Source organism: Ursus americanus, chromosome 16 (genome assembly GCF_024610735.1).
Source record: "Ursus americanus isolate L20-20 chromosome 16, mUrsAme1.1.p, whole genome shotgun sequence".
Classification (NCBI taxonomy): domain Eukaryota; kingdom Metazoa; phylum Chordata; class Mammalia; order Carnivora; family Ursidae; genus Ursus; species Ursus americanus.
The window spans coordinates 5540017-5557102 of NC_142142.1; the positions used below are offsets into that span (position 1 = coordinate 5540017).

General features: G+C 37.7%; 3 protein-coding genes across 3 annotated transcripts; 2 read left to right on the forward strand and 1 right to left on the reverse strand.

The window, feature by feature from the left end:
- The first annotated feature begins 878 nt into the window (after positions 1-878).
- On the forward strand, positions 879-1829 carry LOC123782621 (olfactory receptor 52A5-like). Its single transcript, XM_045782871.2, has one exon. It carries the CDS (start codon positions 879-881, stop codon positions 1827-1829), a length of 951 nt encoding a protein of 316 aa, XP_045638827.2.
- A 7727-nt stretch (positions 1830-9556) lies between these two features.
- LOC123782631 (olfactory receptor 51V1-like) lies at positions 9557-10498 on the reverse strand. The gene has a single exon (XM_045782882.2). The coding sequence runs from the start codon at positions 10496-10498 to the stop codon at positions 9557-9559; it is 942 nt and encodes a 313-aa protein (XP_045638838.2).
- Positions 10499-15623: 5125 nt separating this feature from the next.
- LOC123782658 (olfactory receptor 51V1-like) lies at positions 15624-16568 on the forward strand. The gene has a single exon (XM_045782909.2). It carries the CDS (start codon positions 15624-15626, stop codon positions 16566-16568), a length of 945 nt encoding a protein of 314 aa, XP_045638865.2.
- Positions 16569-17086: the final 518 nt, after the last annotated feature.

Here is a 17086-nt window from a genome sequence, read left to right on the forward strand (position 1 = left end):
CGTCTTCCTGATGGCTCTCCTGGTGAGACACCCAAGGTTTCTCTTTTACACCAGGTCCTCTTTAACCCTTTTAATTTTATTTAATATTGTCAAACTGTCCTTCCTCTCCAATACGTGGAAAAAAGAGTGTGTGGAGCTGTGGGTGCTTATCTAACAGAGGTATTTCTATTTAACACTTTTGTCATGAATCAGAATTGAGATACAAAAGTGTGCCCTGCTAGTGTCTGTGTTTATGGAGTCTGAGTGCCATAGGAATGCCATATTTGTAAATCCCCTGGCGAGCAGGAAGTTCAAGGTGAGGAGAGGTCATTTGGACCCCATTAATGGAGTCACAACTCCACAAAGGGATCTTCGGTTGATCCTTTATCAAAGAAGTGTTGATATGTTCTATAGAAATAACCAACTTTGCCAGCCTAAAGTGAATGGAAGTGAAAAGGAGAGAGAAAACGAGAGAAAAGTCAGACTCAAGGTACAGTGGATTTTGATGTTTTTCTGTCTACAGTATCACTCCAATTTTTTCTCTCTCTGATTTCCATGACCACGTTAGAAGGAAGAGAAGATGGACTGGGGAAGGAAGGAGAATACCACTCAACAGCCTGATCACGGTGGCCCTATCGTAGGCATAGGGTCCAAATACGCAGTTGTCATGTGGTGGCTATCACTGAGCAGCAGTGACTGTTTCTACTAAAGTGTATACAGTCAACCTTTCCTCTGACAATTTCTCATTCATGCAAAAAATGAAAAATAAGCTGATGAAGTTGATTCTCTTTTTTTTGTCTTTCAATAATTGTATGACTGGATGAGAATAGGATATATCAGAGTACATAGAATCACAGTGGAAAACTTAGCCCCTTTACTGAAGAGGCCCCTGAACTGCCATGCCCATTACAAATGGCACCGTGTTCATGCCCTCTGTGCTGACCTTCATTGGGATCCGTGGTCTGGAAACTATACAGTGTTGGATTGGAATTCCATTCTGCGCTATGTACATCATTGCTTTGGTGGGAAACTCTCTGCTTCTGATCATCATCAAATCTGAACCCAGTCTCCATGAGCCTATGTATATCTTCCTGGCCATGCTGGGAGCCACAGACATTGCACTTAGCACCAGCATTGTCCCCAAGATGCTTGGAATTTTTTGGTTCCACTTGCCAGAGATCTATTTTGATGCTTGCCTCTTTCAGATGTGGCTCGTCCACACATTTCAGGGTATTGAATCAGGGGTCCTTCTGGCTATGGCTCTGGACCGCTATGTAGCAATCTGTTATCCTCTGAGGCATGCTACCATATTCACTCGACAGCTAGTCGCTCACATTGGAATTGGGGTGACACTGCGGCCTGCCATTCTGGTCATCCCATGTCTATTGCTCATAAAGTGTCGTCTGAAATTTTACCGAACCAAGTTAATATCCCACACTTACTGTGAACACATGGCCCTTGTGAAGCTTGCCACTGAAGATGTTTACATCAACAAATTCTATGGTCTCCTTGGAGCTTTTATTGTTGGTGGCCTGGACTTCATTCTGATCACCCTCTCCTATATACAAATATTTATCACTGTCTTCCACCTGCCCCAGAAAGAGGCACGTCTGAAGGCATTTAATACATGTATTCCCCACATATGTGTCTTCTTCCAGTTCTATCTCCTTGCTTTTTTTTCCTTTTTCACCCACAGATCTGGATCTTCTATTCCATCATATATACATATCACCTTATCCAACCTTTACCTACTCGTTCCACCTTTCCTCAACCCTTTTGTCTATGGGGTGAAGACCAAACACATCCGAGATAAGATAGTAAAAATATTCCGTTCTAAAGACCAGACTTGATATTTGATGGAAATAGTTCCCCTTACAGATTTCATGGCTCATTTATCGGTCCTATGTGATGTGAAAGTACAGTGAATAGTTTGGAATATCATCATGCTTATGAATGAATGAATGAATGAATGAATGAATTATTGTGTTGAAAAATTCCACAGTATACTGACTTTAAGTCAGAAGGCAGTTAGAAGAAAATTGAGGGAAATAGAAGAGCAGATAAGATACTGAAATACTAAATGCTTGCCTGTAAGAACAGTCAGAACACATGACTTTCCTTATCACTGATGCTGTTCTGGGCAGAATAGACAAATTAGAGATCCTTTTGCAGATTGTAGTGGAACATAATATTTACACTGACTCTTTTGTACTTAGAGACTAAGGTCAACCTCCTTTATTATAGTATACAAGTCCCCCTACATTCCTTCTCCAACTATTCTGAAATCTTCTTTAGAACTTACTTTGTCCCTTAAAAATTAATTGCTTGAATATCTCTTTGTTAAACATAATCTGAACTTTGTCTGAAATAAATATCTATAAATATCTCCTGTTCTCAAAGTCTATCTCTATTAAGTAATTCATGTTTAATCAAATTGCTGCTTCTCTTGACCTAAAATATATTTACTCCAACAAATCTGGGACTAAGGCCTATAATGCCATGCTAATTTTTTATGGTTCTTTAGTGTTCATTTAATTTCTTCATTTGTATAAAGAGCAATTTGAGAAAAGCTCTGACATTTTAAATTTTTTTTTTTTTAGGAATGTGAAGGTAAGTTTTAGACTTATTGTAGACAACATTTTTCTAAACCTTTGTTCAATCATTTTCCTGATTCAACTAAAAATAACCTTTTGGTCTAAGAAACCTGGACAGAAATTCTGGAGGCTAGGATTCTCACTATGTTGGTTTTCCAAAATATGTTTTTCTTTTTAATATAAAGCAAAGTACATTTGTTATGCATTGAGATGATTATATGCTAATGATAATATTTCATAGAGAAGCTGTATTCTGCAAGCCCATCATAAGTGAAGGCAAGTAGTCAAATATTTGTCAAGAATATTTTATACGAAAAGGAGATTTAAGTTTGGTAGGGAAAAAAAACATCATGGAAGTTGGTTACGTGCATGAGTTCTGGAGTCAAAATGAGCTTCGTTCAAAACATTATTTTGTCACTTACAAACTCCATGCATTGAAACACAACTTATTGTCATAAATTCAGCTACCTAAAATATCAACAAGGAAGAACAGAGGTTTCATTGGGAACTATAGACAGAGTGGTCACGGTGTAACAAAATGAAAATGTTTATGTAAGGCCCTTCACATGGGATTTGGTACCTGGTAAGGACTCGGTAGGGATTATCATAGTCAGCATGGTATCATCATCATCGTTTTCATTGTGAAAATCTGCATCACTCCTATTGTGCTTAAGCTGAAATGCTGCACCATTACTTTCCAGTTTATTCTTATCACATTAAAGTTAATTTTAAAAATACATATTAAAGCTTTTTGTATGACCCATTCTGTGGTTCTTTTCATTCCCCTGTACTTGTTGACTGAAGTGTTATTTATATCTCTACCTCTATCCACATTTACATAGCTGTGTGTGTATAGTGAAGTTTGTTAGTTTTAGGTGATTTTATATTTTTATCCTTAGATTTCTTTGCTTGTATTTTTAGCTTTTGAAAGAAGTGTGTGAAAATGTTCCATTAGGAATGTGGATTAGTCTATTTCTCCTGTTAGAGCTGTAGATTTCTTTGATTTGTGTATTTTCAAGCTATGGATAGTTAGACACTTCCTTTTTGAGTGCGTGAAGATCTAAAATTAAGGGATCTTAATTAAGATCTAAGAAAGAAAGAAAGAAAGAAAGAAAGAAAGAAAGAAAGAAAGAAAGAGAAAGAAAGAAAGAAAGAAAGAAAGAAAGAAAGAAAGAAAGAAAGAAAGAAAGAAAGAAAGAAAGAAAAAGGAAGGAAGGAAGGAAGGAAGGAAGGAAGGAAGGAAGAAAAAGAAGGAAAGAAAGAAAAGAAAGAAAGAAAGAAAGAAAGAAAGAAAGAAAGAAAGAAAGAAAGAAAAAAAGAAAGGAAGGAAGGAAGGAAGGAAGGAAGGAAGAAAGAAAGAAAGAAAGAAAGAAAGAAAGAAAGAAAGAAAGAAAGAAAGAAAGAAAGAAAAGACTGCCCAAAACTCCCTCTCTATTTTTCAAATGCTCTCCGGATACTCTTTTGACTTCCCATTCCATGCAGTTTCAGAGGTTAGTAAATGTCTCCTCCGGAAACTAACTTGTTGTCAGTGTCAGGTCTCTGTTCCTCCATTCTCACCTGTGATGAGATCTTTTGGTTGCCTACTTTTGTCTTTTATGCTCTTCCAGAATTCCAAAATCTCTGTTATCTGACTCTCAAAATTGGCTTTCTGCCAGGAAAATCTTCCTTTTTGGTCAGAAATAGCTGACGGCTCTTGCCAAATGTGGCTTCAGAAAGTCAGCTTTCTCCAACCTCTGAAATACTCCTCACTGAAATCTTATTGCTTCAAAACTCCTCTGAAGGCACTTTAATTTCTTTTTATGTACTTTCTTTACTTGTTCATTGGGTGAACTTTTGACTCTAGTTTCTCCTTTTTGCTCCTTTTGGACTGAATTATAATTTGGATTTTATACACAAAACATTTTTTATTTACCTCATTTTTCCCTTTTTAATACATTTTTGGGTATGCTTAGAAAACTTTGCCAACCACTAAATTTGTATATGGTCTTTAATATATGAAATTGTTTGTGATGCCTATGTACATAAGAACTCATTGGATCAGTTAAAATAATGCCATATCCCATGAAAAATCCTTTTGAAAAAAATATATGTTTTAAATTTAAATAATACCGTTAATTGTATAAAACTAAAACAATAAAAAATGCTTCTGTCCTCTCTCCCCATGCTTTCATTAGAGCTAATTAATGAGTATGATATTCAGGCTTTTTTATACTTGAATATATGTATAATTATTTTAAATAATAACTAGATCATATCATAAATATCATTCTGCACAGTTTTTAGCTACAATTGTAATAATATAGGCAACTCTCTAATTTAAAACTTTTCTGCTTTTTCATTTTTAATATGCCCATGACAATGAATATTATAGAAGTGCCATAATTCAGTTAACTTTTTCTCTAAATAAACAGTTTTTGAAACATATTAATGATGTAATAAATATCTGTGTGCATATATGTCTTTTCGCAGCTGTAATTTTGCTCTATGTATTAATAAAAATAGAATTGCAGTATAAATATATATGCTACCTAATTTTATTATTTGCTGCAGTTTTATTCTGTGAAGTTACTGCAAACACTGTATTAATAAATTCTGAAACATAGCATTAAGTTGCTTTTGCTTTTGAGCCTCTGATCACATTTTCAATAACCAATTAATACATAATCTGTGTGTGTTTCTGCTTAAAGGCACATATCTATTTCTTACAAATAATGAATTTCATGCACTATTCCATTGTAATAAAACACTAGCCGAGAAGCATTTCACATTTTCCTGACCCTGGGTCACGTGTCTGTAGATTCCTTCGGATTTCACCCTACCACAGTGCTATCCACTACACTTTACTTAAGCCATCATTATCTCATGAATTCACAAATTTAGTCACTTTTCTCTCTTTTCCATAGTTTCATCACAGATTACCTTAGCACTTGAGCCACATATACAGATCGGTGAATCTCCTCTTCCTTTTTCTGTATGTACAGCGTTTTTGATGCATTAAGATTGAGCTCATGGGCAGCAAAGCTATAACTCACACCTAAAGGCAGCTTATCCGACACACCTATTTCCTCTGTGAGATGGATCACAGCCTTGTGTATAGGGGCCCAGACAACACTTCTGCAACATAGCTTGGGGGCTATCTTCAACAGTCCCCATCACCACCACCACCAACAACAAAATGAAAAGAACAGAGCATTAAACAGACCACAAAAAGGGATACTCATTTACTCCTATTGGAGATGAAACCAGAAGACAGAGCTTCACCTTATACAACCTCAGCTGAGAACATGTGTGTTAGGCAACTCAAATTTTTTGCTGCTCTGGGGGCGCCTGGGTGGCACAGCGGGTGAGCGTCTGCCTTCGGCTCAGGGCGTGATCCCGGCGTTGTGGGATCGAGCCCCACATCGGGCTCCTCCGCTATGAGCCTGCTTCTTCCTCTCCCACTCCCCCTGCTTGTGTTCCCTCTCTCGCTGGCTGTCTCTATCTCTGTCGAATAAATAAATAAAATCTTTAAAAAAATTTTTTTTTTGCTGCTCTGAGCATGCCCACTGATGGCGACAGCCCTGGGGCATTGATTTTGAAGTTTCAAATACATTTTAACAAGTAGGTGAATTCACAAACACAGAATCTGTAAATAATAAAGATTGACTAAATATATATATATATATGTGTGTGTGTATGTATAAATACAAACATGCATATGAAGATGTATATCTATAGACACATACATAATGCATTAATAACTAACTTCTCATTATGCTATCAGTTTAGTTACAATTTAATTAAAATAAAGTATAAATGTGCAAACACAGATTTTAACTCTAACAGGTTATAAACCATTTATTGAAACTTTTTCCTTTTTACTATTATTCACTTGGGCTCATTGTATCTTCTGATCCGTTTTTAGAGTGAAGAAATTGAAATTTTATAGAAAACTATAGGACAATGTCTTCTTTTCTTAGAAATATTCATGGAGGGGCGCCTGGGTGGCACAGCGGTTAAGCGTCTGCCTTTGGCTCAGGGTGTGATCTCGGTGTTATGGGATCGAGCCCCACATCGGGCTCTTCTGCTATGAGCCTTCTTCTTCCTCTCCCACTCCCCCTGCTTGTGTTCCCTCTCTCGCTGGCTGTTTCTCTGTCGAATAAATAAATAAAATCTTAAAAAAAAAAAAAGAAATATTAATGGAAAAAAAATAAAAGCTCAACTTATGCAAAATTTAGGTTTCCAAACCCATTTTACTGTTGTATAAAATGGGGGTAATATTATTGCCTTTTGATAACTCAAAGAGTTATTCTTACTTCAAAATCTAAGTTATAATATCCATAAAAATTTTTAATGTAAAACTTAATGCATTTTTAATGGCAATCATTTATATTTTCATCATCAACCAATATTATAATTGAACACAAAGGTTTCTTCTCATCCTTTTTCTTAAATTCCCCTAACAAAGAGGAAAAATAAGATGTGTTATTTCCCACTGTAACTAAAACAGGGCACTTGCCAATGACTTGCAAGAAGTATCTTTAGGAAAAGAGCTATGCAGAGAGAAAGAGGACTGACAGGAGAGTCAGGCATTATGAAATAAAGAAGTACCATCACAGAGAGCCCAATAGAAAGAAACCATCAAGGTAAAGTAGCCTGACAAGTGCAGATCTGTTTATGCAGACTGCCCTATAGGGATATGGGGGGTTTACATGGTGACAGTTCTGAAAGGCAGAAGTGATAAACATCGATTTGATGTCTTTTAATTTAAAAATCATACTAGGGGTGCCTGGGTGGCTCAGTTGGTTAAGTGCCTGACTTGGCTCAGGTTATGATCTCAGGGTCCTGGAATCCAGCCCTGCGTCCAGCTCCCTGCTTAGCAAGGAGTTGGCTTGTCCCTCTCCCCCTTGTTCCTCCCCACTCCTCATGTTCCCACACTATCTCTCTTCCTCTGTCTTTCTCAAATAAATAAATAAAAGCTAAAAAAAAGTCATATTAATTTTCTAATAAACCACTAAGAGACAAATTAAAGGTAACAAACCAAACAGTAATTTTCAAAATTGAATTTTCCCCTCTTTGTTAGGATATTGATGATGGAACTTCATATATCTGAAGGCATATGTGCAACAATTTGCTTCCTCCCATCTCTGCAGCTTAACTGTAATTTGTCTCTGCTGGTAACCCTGCTGCTCCAGTCATGGCTAGTACATAGCTGTGATTAGGTGACAATATTTAAAGAAATAAAAAAAAAAAATCTTGAGACTGGTACTAATTGTGTTTTGTTTTGTTTTGTTTAATTTTTATTTTGAGAGGTCAATATTTTTTAAAAAGCAAGTGCCAAAAAAAAAATTATTCCACATTTTATGATTGAGTTGAATTTCCTAATTTTATCCATGAAGAGGATGAGACTTAGAAGTGAAATATACATTGGAAAGATTCTCAAAACCACAATTCAATCCCCAGCTTAGCTACTGATGTTTTACCTAATATCTCTGGGCCTTAGCAGCCTCCCTTAGAAATAAAGAGGTTGATCAAACTGTTTTTAAAATTTCATATATGCTGACACCAAGATTGAAGTCAACTGACAACTCTCGTGAGCACTGTGAACTACATAGATTTGGGGGTACGTGATAGAATATGTAGAGATGTGATAGCCAATTCTATCATTGTTCACCAAAACTTTTGCACTAAACTATGTAATCTAACCTACCAGTCCTGCATTCTATTAGGGAGACAGAATGAGCTTTCCCAGCACTTTTGCTTAATTATAGGTAGAAGAGGTGTGAATGACTTCGTGGGGGCCCAGGGAAGGCGGCCCCAAAGCATGACATAATGTCATACAGATTATTTTGAATTAAAGTTATTTAAGAAAAAACAACAAGTGCAAGAATGCTGACTCTTGTCTCCAGAAAGCAGAAAATCCATCTCTCCCGTGAAAGTTACCCTGTCTGCACCAAGAGGTAGAGACATCCTTATCATCAGAGGTAGGGAATGTAAGGGCTAAAGCAGCCTAAATAAATAAACTTTGTAAAAAATAAAAATACATAAACCTTGTAACTATTACTAATGTATTACCCCAACCCAGATTCTAGTCCAAATTTAGAATTCCTTACTAACTGAAGCTCCTGAGCATAAGGTTTTCTTTGTCCTGTCAGTCCCTCACAGATAGATATTTCTTTGTCCAAAATGAATAAAAATTCACACCGGGGCACCTGGTGGCTCAGTCGGTTAAGTGCTCTCCTGTTGGTGTCAGTTCAGGTCACGATCTCTCAGTCATGGGATTGAGCCCTTCATGGGGCTCTGTGCTCAGCGCAGAGTCTGCTTCAGATTCTCTCTCCTTCTCCTCCTGATCTCTTTCTCACTCTCAAATAAATAAACAAAATCTTCAAAAAAAAAAAAAGTAAACAAAACTTCATGCCTTGGTCATTTCTTCAGGTCTGAACCTTACTACGGGGCCTCTGCGTGCACATGGTTACCTTTTGTTGTTTCTTGTGGTAATCTGTCTCATGCCAATTTAATTCTTAGATCAGTTTAGGAGAACCTTGAAAGATAGAGTAAAATTTTCTTTCTCAACAACCTCAACAGAGTCAACTTGTGACACCTGATAATAGTATGTAAAGGCTATTTGTTCCATACATGGTAAATGTACAGACATACCAGTTACATGAAAAAATAAAATCACACTCTGAATTAGAATTCAAAAAGCATGGATGGTACTGTACACTTAGTAATTACCCAGGCAAGTGCTCATTGGCACACTATGGAACATAACTCACCGTAGTTAACACTATACTGAATTTTAAAATTAGGAAATGAGATTGGTAACACATTGTCTGCTTATTTCTCTAGCTTTGGAAAACTAAATTAGAAAATGGCTATTTTAAGTATGCTTTTAATCTGTTAAATATTACATATAAATGTATTATTTCTGCTACAAATTGTTATTAGTCATTCCCCTTGCAAACACTACCTTCCGTTCCTTAGAACACATTTACCTCCAGTACTCAGTTTTGTTTAGTGAACCATCTCTGGATCCTGGTACGTATTTGTTGGGTTTTGACACTGTAGATGATGGGGTTCATCAAGGGTGGGAAAAGGATATAGATGTTGCCCATGAGGACATGGACCACGGGAGAGAGGTGCTTTCCAAAACGATGCACCATAGTCAGACCAATGATTGGGATATAGAAAACTAGAACTGCACAGATGTGGGAGACGCAGGTCTGCAAGGACTTGAAGCGCTCCTCCCTGGATGCAATAGTCAATACTGAGTGCAGGATTAAGACGTAGGAGACGAGAATGAGCACTGAATCCAAAAACAGCGTGCAGATCACCAGAGCTAGGGCATAGAAGCTGTTGAAGCGGATGTCAGAGCAGGCGAGCCAAAGCAGGTCCTGGTGCAGGCAGAAAGAATGGGAGAGGATGTGAGGACGGCAGTAATCGAAGAACTTTAGGCGGACAATGGGAGCAGTGATGAACAGGAAACTCCTCGCTAAAATGGCCACGCCAATGTTGATGATTCTGGTATTGGTGAGGATGGATGTATATCTCAGAGGATTGCAGATTGCAGTGAAACGATCAAAGGCCATGGCGAGAAGGACTCCAGACTCCATGCATGATAGACCATGAACAAAGAAAGTTTGAGCAATGCAGGCATCCAGACCAATCTCCCGGCTGAGCCCCCACAGGATGCCCAGCACTGTGTGCACTGTGGACAGCCCCATGCACAGGTCAGTGAGGGCCAGCATGGCCAGGAAGTAGAACATGGGCTCGTGCAGGCTCGGCTCCGTCCGGATCACATGCAGCACCAGGCAGTTCCCTGACAATACCATAGCATAGATACAGGAGAAAGGGATGGAGAGCCAGGGATATTCCCGTTCCAGGCCAGGGAAACCCGTAAGAAGAAAGGTGGAGTTACTGATTTTGGAATCAGGCTGAACAGACATGGATCTATAAAAACAGAAACCTCCCAGAAAAAAAAAGAAAAGAAAAAAAGAAAGAAATATATATTTAACAGCTTATTAAGAATCCCATGTGTTTTCCACTGCTTTAGTATTAACTTTGAAGTAACAGCCATTTGGATTTGGACAACAGCTCATTACATATAAGACCAATGCTTGTATTTTTTTCAGAAACTGCATTTGCTCTGAAACAGACTACATTATGTCTACATGTGAAACCTCCTTGTCGTTACCCCATCAGAGGAATCCGTGTCCATATCCACAACCTCACTGTCACTTTCTACTTCAATGCGTCATGCTACAAATAACAGAGAAAAAAATGATTTCTGGCTTGGGAAGGTATAATAATGAAGTTAACGGGTACCAAGTAGAAAAGGAAAACACATTCGAGTGCTTGCATTTAAAACCTGGTGAATTAAACTGCAAATCATTGCCATGGGCTGTACGATTAACATCTGCTTATTACATAAAGAACTCAGCCACTTGTAGAAATCATTTCTCAGGCATGTTGTCCATTCTGACAACTCCTTTTTCACCACCTTAATAAAGAACAGCTGTCACTCACAGTAGAGATGGTCTTGCCAATCTTGAAAATGGATCTTGTTCTTCTTCCTTTTGTCCCAGTGTCATTGACGTTCTAGCAGAAGCAAGATTTATGCAGGTCTGGGAGTCACCGGAGTAAAACCCGAACCCTGGGAGGTGCTGAGAGTGAGTGATGCAACATACAGGGGCTGTGTTCCTTTGGGAGAATGAGGGCAAACCCAGGGGCAGTGTCTGCAGAGCAGACTCTCCACTCCACCAAATTCTGAATATTCTTACAAGTGCAAGTTTGAATAACAATTCCTCTGTCTAGGGAGATTCAGAAATAAACGTTGGACAGACAGATCAAGAAATATCTTGTAGCTTGCTTCCTCCCTAATTAGTCTTTACATGTTTTTGGAAGGGCAGCAGATATGTCCTCTATAAAAGAGGCTATTGTTATTAACATAAAATTTAATTTTATTTCCCTCCATTTCAGTTACAAATTTTCTCTCTTTTTTTGACCCTATGGCTTCAGTATTCAGAGTCCATGTGCTGGCAAATAAAACATTGTTTAAAGTCATAATAGTTTTGTATAAAGTGGATAATCCTTATATGCTGCTTGAAATCTGAGTCTCTATTTTCATAACAACCGTTTTACTGAGCACTTTTTTTAGCATTTTAACTGTGCCAGGAGCCTTAGAATTGTTTAATTCTCAGAATTGGAATACTTCCGTTATCTAATTTAATTTCTAGAATTATTGAATGCACGTTATCTTTTATTTGAATGGCAATAGACCACAGAGATAAAGAATGTGCTTACAAAGCCAGCCTTTCTGGTTTGAAAACCTTTCTCCTACATCTTTGGATACTGTGTCCTTGGGCAAGATCCTTAACCACATCTAAAATGGGGATGATAATATTATTTCATAGGATTGTCCTGACAATTAAGTTAGATGACACTATAAAGCAATTAGAATCATGAAAGACACAAAGAAAGCACTTAATAAAAGTAAATTGTAATTGTTTCCCTTTTAGAGATAATGAAACTGAGGTTAGAGTGGCACTCTAATAAGTTGTCCATGAGCCACCAGAGACTATTGTGTACTTGGAATGTGGCAAACCAAATTGAGATGCTATGTAAGTACAAATTACATACTCAATCAAAGACTTAGTGGGGAAAGAATGATTTAAAATGTCTCTTCAAAGATTTTTATATTGACTACATGTTGACGTAACATTTTAGATTTAGTAAGCTAAATAAAACATTAAAACTTGTTTCACCCATTTAATTTTACTTAGAATATCTAAAACTATGTAAGTGGATTGCTGTGGGATGACACTTGGCTAGAGAGATGTACTGGAAACTTTCTCAAGATCACCAGCTATGGCATTAATATTGTTCCAATTACCTTAATGAGAGGAGGCTTAAGTGAACAAAATCAGAAATGAGATGAGACATTATCACTGATCCCACAGAAACACTAAAAATCATGAGAGACTTCTACAGACATTATACACCAACAACCTGTATAACCGAAAAGAAATGGATGGGTTCCCTAAAACATAAAACTTACAAAGACTGAATCATGAAGATATAGAAAATTTGAACAGACCAATGATGAGTAAGGAGGTTGAATCAGTAATCCATTGCACACAGAAAAGCCCAAGATCAGATGTTTTCATTGGTGAAGTCTACTAAATATTTAAAGAAGAATTAATGCCAATCCTTCCCAAACTCTTTCAAAAAACTGAAGAGGAGGAACACTTCCAGACTCATTTTACAAGGCCAACATAACCCTAATACTGAAGCCAGATAAGGACACCACAAGAAAAGAAAACTATAGACCAATATTCCTGAGGAATATAGATACAAAAATTCTTGACAAAATACTAGCACACTGAACACACAAAGCAACAACAGTCTACTAAAAGGATCATATGTCATGATCTAGTGGGATTTATCCCTGGGATGCAAGGATAAGTCAACATATGCAAATCAATAAATGTGATACATCACATTAATAGAATAAAAGACAAAATCATACGATCATCTCAATAGAGGCAGAAAAAGCATTTGACAAAATATATCTGCTTTCGTGATAAAAACTCTCAACAAATTGAGTATAAAAGAAACATACCTCAACATAATAAGGGCCGTATATGACAAACCCCTGGCCAATATCATATTCAGGGGCAAAAGGTTGAGTTTTTCTTCTAAGAACAGGAATAAGAGACGTGTGCCCATTCTCCCCACTTTTATTCTACATAATTGGAAGTCCTAGGCAGAACATTCAGGCAAGAAAAGGGGAAAAAGGCGTCCCAATAAGAAATGACAAAGTAAAATTGCTGTTGTTTGCAGATATGATCTTATATGGAGAGAATCCTGACAATTCCACACACACATACAAAAGCTAGAATTAATCTACAAATTCAGTAAAGTTACAGGACATAAATCAACATACAGAAAAGAGTTGCATTTCTATACACTAAAAACAAAACACCCAAAAAAGAAATAAGGAAATCAGTCCATTTACAATAGCATAAAAAAAAAAACAACACTAAGATACTTAAATGTAACTGGGCAGGTTTCAATATCTGCACGCCCATGTTCATTGAAGTACTATCCACAATATAGAAACAACCTAAGTATCTGTCTATAGATGCATGAATAAAGATGTGACATATATATACTTATTAAAACATTATGATAAATAATTAAATATTAATAAATATTATATATAAATAAATATAAATATTATATATAATAAATATATGAATATATTTATAAATAATATTGATATTAATAAATAATATTTTCAGCCATGAGAAAGAAGAAAATCCTGCATTGCAACAACTTAGATAAATCTGAAAACATGGTGCTAAGTGAAATAAGTCAGAGAAAGACAAATACCGCATGATATTCCCTATATGTGGAATCTATTGGAGCTGAACTCAGAATCAAAGTAGAGTGGTTGTTCCCAGCGGCTGGTGAGTGAGGGAAGTGGGGAGATATTCGCCAAAGGGTACACACTCCCAGTTATAAGATTAACGATTTCCGGGGATTAACATGTAGCATGGTGATTATAGTTAATGGTACTGTATCATGTATGTGAAAGTTGCTAAGAGAATAGACCATAAATGTTCTCACTACAAGAAAAAAACATGGAAATTATGTGACAGGATGGAGGTGTTAGCTAATGTTACGGCGGCGATCATTTTGAAATATGTAAATATATCAAATCAACATTGCACCCTCAAATCTACACAAGGCTAGGAGTCCATTCTACCTCAGTAAAGCTGGCAGGAGTGGGGGGAAGAAGCTCTAATTGAGAAAGTTTGTGACTGATGAAAAACAGTTGCTCACAAACACCGAAGTCTCCAGAGCGACAGAAGGACAGAGTATCTACCTTGTGGTAGCTGGTGAGAGTCGAATGCTTGATTTGTGAAGGGAGTATGATAGAGGGTCTTAAGCTCACTGATGATCTTGTTGAAAGCAAATAGAACTGATAAATGAGACATTTTTAATGTAGTTTTAAAGATTAGAGAGAACCCCTGAACCTTTCAGCCTCATACCATATGAAAGCAACGGGCACTGAAAAGCGATCACGGTGAAACTGAAGACGGAAATGAGCAGTTAAGAGCATGTGCCTTTGAGTCAGTCTGCAAGGATTCGAGTCTTTGCTTACTTGCGACTTTAGCAAGCTCCTTAACCTCTCTTGAACTCGATTTTGTCATCTATAAAGCATGGCTCACAATAGTGCCTCCTCCTTAGGGTTTGTGTGATATTATCTATTTTATAATGGAAGTATAACTAACATACAGTGTTATATTAGTTTCCCTAATAGTTTTTAAACTCCTGGAACAGTGTTTGAACATCAAATGGAATATGTGTCTGTTAAATAAAACAAGTGCATTCCCCACGGATAATTCCAGATTGCAGTCAGATAATAGCTATTTTGATCATTCACTTTAAAATGTGAACAGAATATCTCTAGGGACATGGGGTCCATTTATACCCATCTCCTTGCTGATGTTAGACACTACAGCCCTCTAGCTCTCTCTTCATGCACACACTTACAAAGATACGATCTACTTTCTTGGGAGCAGAGATTCAAATATATCTTGAGTTTTTGCAACTGAGTTGAGGCTTGGGCAGTAATTGCCTGATAGAAGAGAAAAGATTGAATCACAGAACATATGAAGAGACAGACTGAATTGCATCCTGAAGGTGAAGGGTAACTACTTTTTACAAATACTCTGAAAAATTAATAGACATCTGGAAAGTCAGAATTTATCATGATCGCTAGTTGCTTGGGAAAAGACAAAACCTATTTTAGACCACTTTTTCTTTTGTCTACCCTCAATGTTTTACTAAGTAGAAATAAAACAAGATTCCTCAGAGTGGAGATGTACTTGGATAACAGATGTGAACAACAGTAAATGTGACTTTTTAGTGTAAAGAATTCTGTATTACATACATACACCACTTTTGTTCAGATTGATCCTGTATGAGAAAACAAGTTGTATGAAAGTTACCTACCAAATGGACACAAGTGCTGACTCATAGAGAGAATACTTCACATTACCCATGCCTGCTTTTCCTGCTTATGACACCAATTCCTCAAGCTTTCTCCTAACAGGCTTCCCTGGCCTGGAACGGGAATATCCCTGGCTCTCCATCCCCTTCTCCTGTATCTATGCTATGGTACTCTCAGGGAACTGCCTGGTGCTGCATGTGATCCGGACGGAGCCGAGCCTGCACGAGCCCATGTTCTACTTCCTGGCCATGCTGGCCCTCACTGACCTGTGCATGGGGCTGTCCACAGTGCGTACAGTGCTGGGGATCTTGTGGGGACTCAGCCAGGAAGTCAGCCTGGATGCCTGCATTGCCCAAACTTACTTCATCCATGGTCTGTCCCTCACAGAGTCTGGAGTCCTTCTCGCCATGGCTTTTGATCGCTTTACAGCAATCTGTAATCCTCTGAGGTATACGTCCATACTAACCAGTGCCAGGATCATTAAGATTGGGCTGGGAATTTTGGTTAGGAGTTTTGCGTTCATCCTTGCTCCCATAATCCGCCTAAAGTTTTTCCACTATTGCCGTTCCCACATCCTCTCTCACTCTTTCTGCCTTCACCAAGACCTACTGAGACTAGCATGTTCTGACATCCGTTTCAACAGTTTCTATGCCTTGGCTCTGGTGATTTGTACTCTTTTGTTTGACTCCATGTTAATTCTTGTATCCTACATTCTGATCCTGCATTCTGTCTTGTCAATTGCATCCCGGGAGGAGCGGCTAAAATCCTTACAGACCTGTGTCTCCCACATCTGTGCTGTCCTGGTTTTCTATATCCCAATTATTGGTCTCACCATGGTGCACCGTTTCGGGAAACACCTCTCTCCTGTGGTCCACGTCCTCATGGGCAACATCTACATCATCTTCCCACCCCTGATGAACCCCATCATCTACAGTGTGAAGACCCAGCAGATCCGTGGCAGGATTCAGAAGTGGTTCTCCATGAAGAGAGAGTAAAACGCTTTGGATTACATAGACACGAGTGGTTTACATGTAGAAAAGTTCAGGCAGGGAGAGGGAAGGAATATATTTATTTAAGGAAGTTAAAAATAAAGCCACTGAAAAACTAAGACTTCCAGGACATGCCATTACTTGAAAGATTCGTAAGTATCAAAAATAGTAATCAATAGTAATCAAGCCCAAGTTTGAAGTTCTGATAGTAGAGTCATTCATCACATTTCGTTATTATTTCTGACTAGAGAAGTAATATTTACAGTTGTCCAGAGAAGTTGAACTTGCAAGGAATATCTACAAAGAAGTCATCCAAGCACACAGGGTATATTCAACCCTGGAGGCACAATTTTATCACCACTTGGTGTGGTTGCCTTGATCAATATAGACATTACAATTGGTTTCTAACCTTAAGTGATGTTTTCAGACTGGTTGGTAGTTTGATTGAGAGTCATTCCAAAGCATCATCACCCTTTTCTTTTCATTAATTTGTCAACAGACAACTCTGTTTCCTGCTTCTCAGA

What these genes read in the sequence shown, in the direction of transcription:
- LOC123782621 (XM_045782871.2), top strand. Translation starts at nt 879, where the DNA reads ATGCCCATTACAAATGGCACCGTGTTCATGCCCTCTGTGCTGACCTTC.
- LOC123782631 (XM_045782882.2), bottom strand. Translation starts at nt 10,498, where the DNA reads ATGTCTGTTCAGCCTGATTCCAAAATCAGTAACTCCACCTTTCTTCTT.
- LOC123782658 (XM_045782909.2), top strand. Translation starts at nt 15,624, where the DNA reads ATGCCTGCTTTTCCTGCTTATGACACCAATTCCTCAAGCTTTCTCCTA.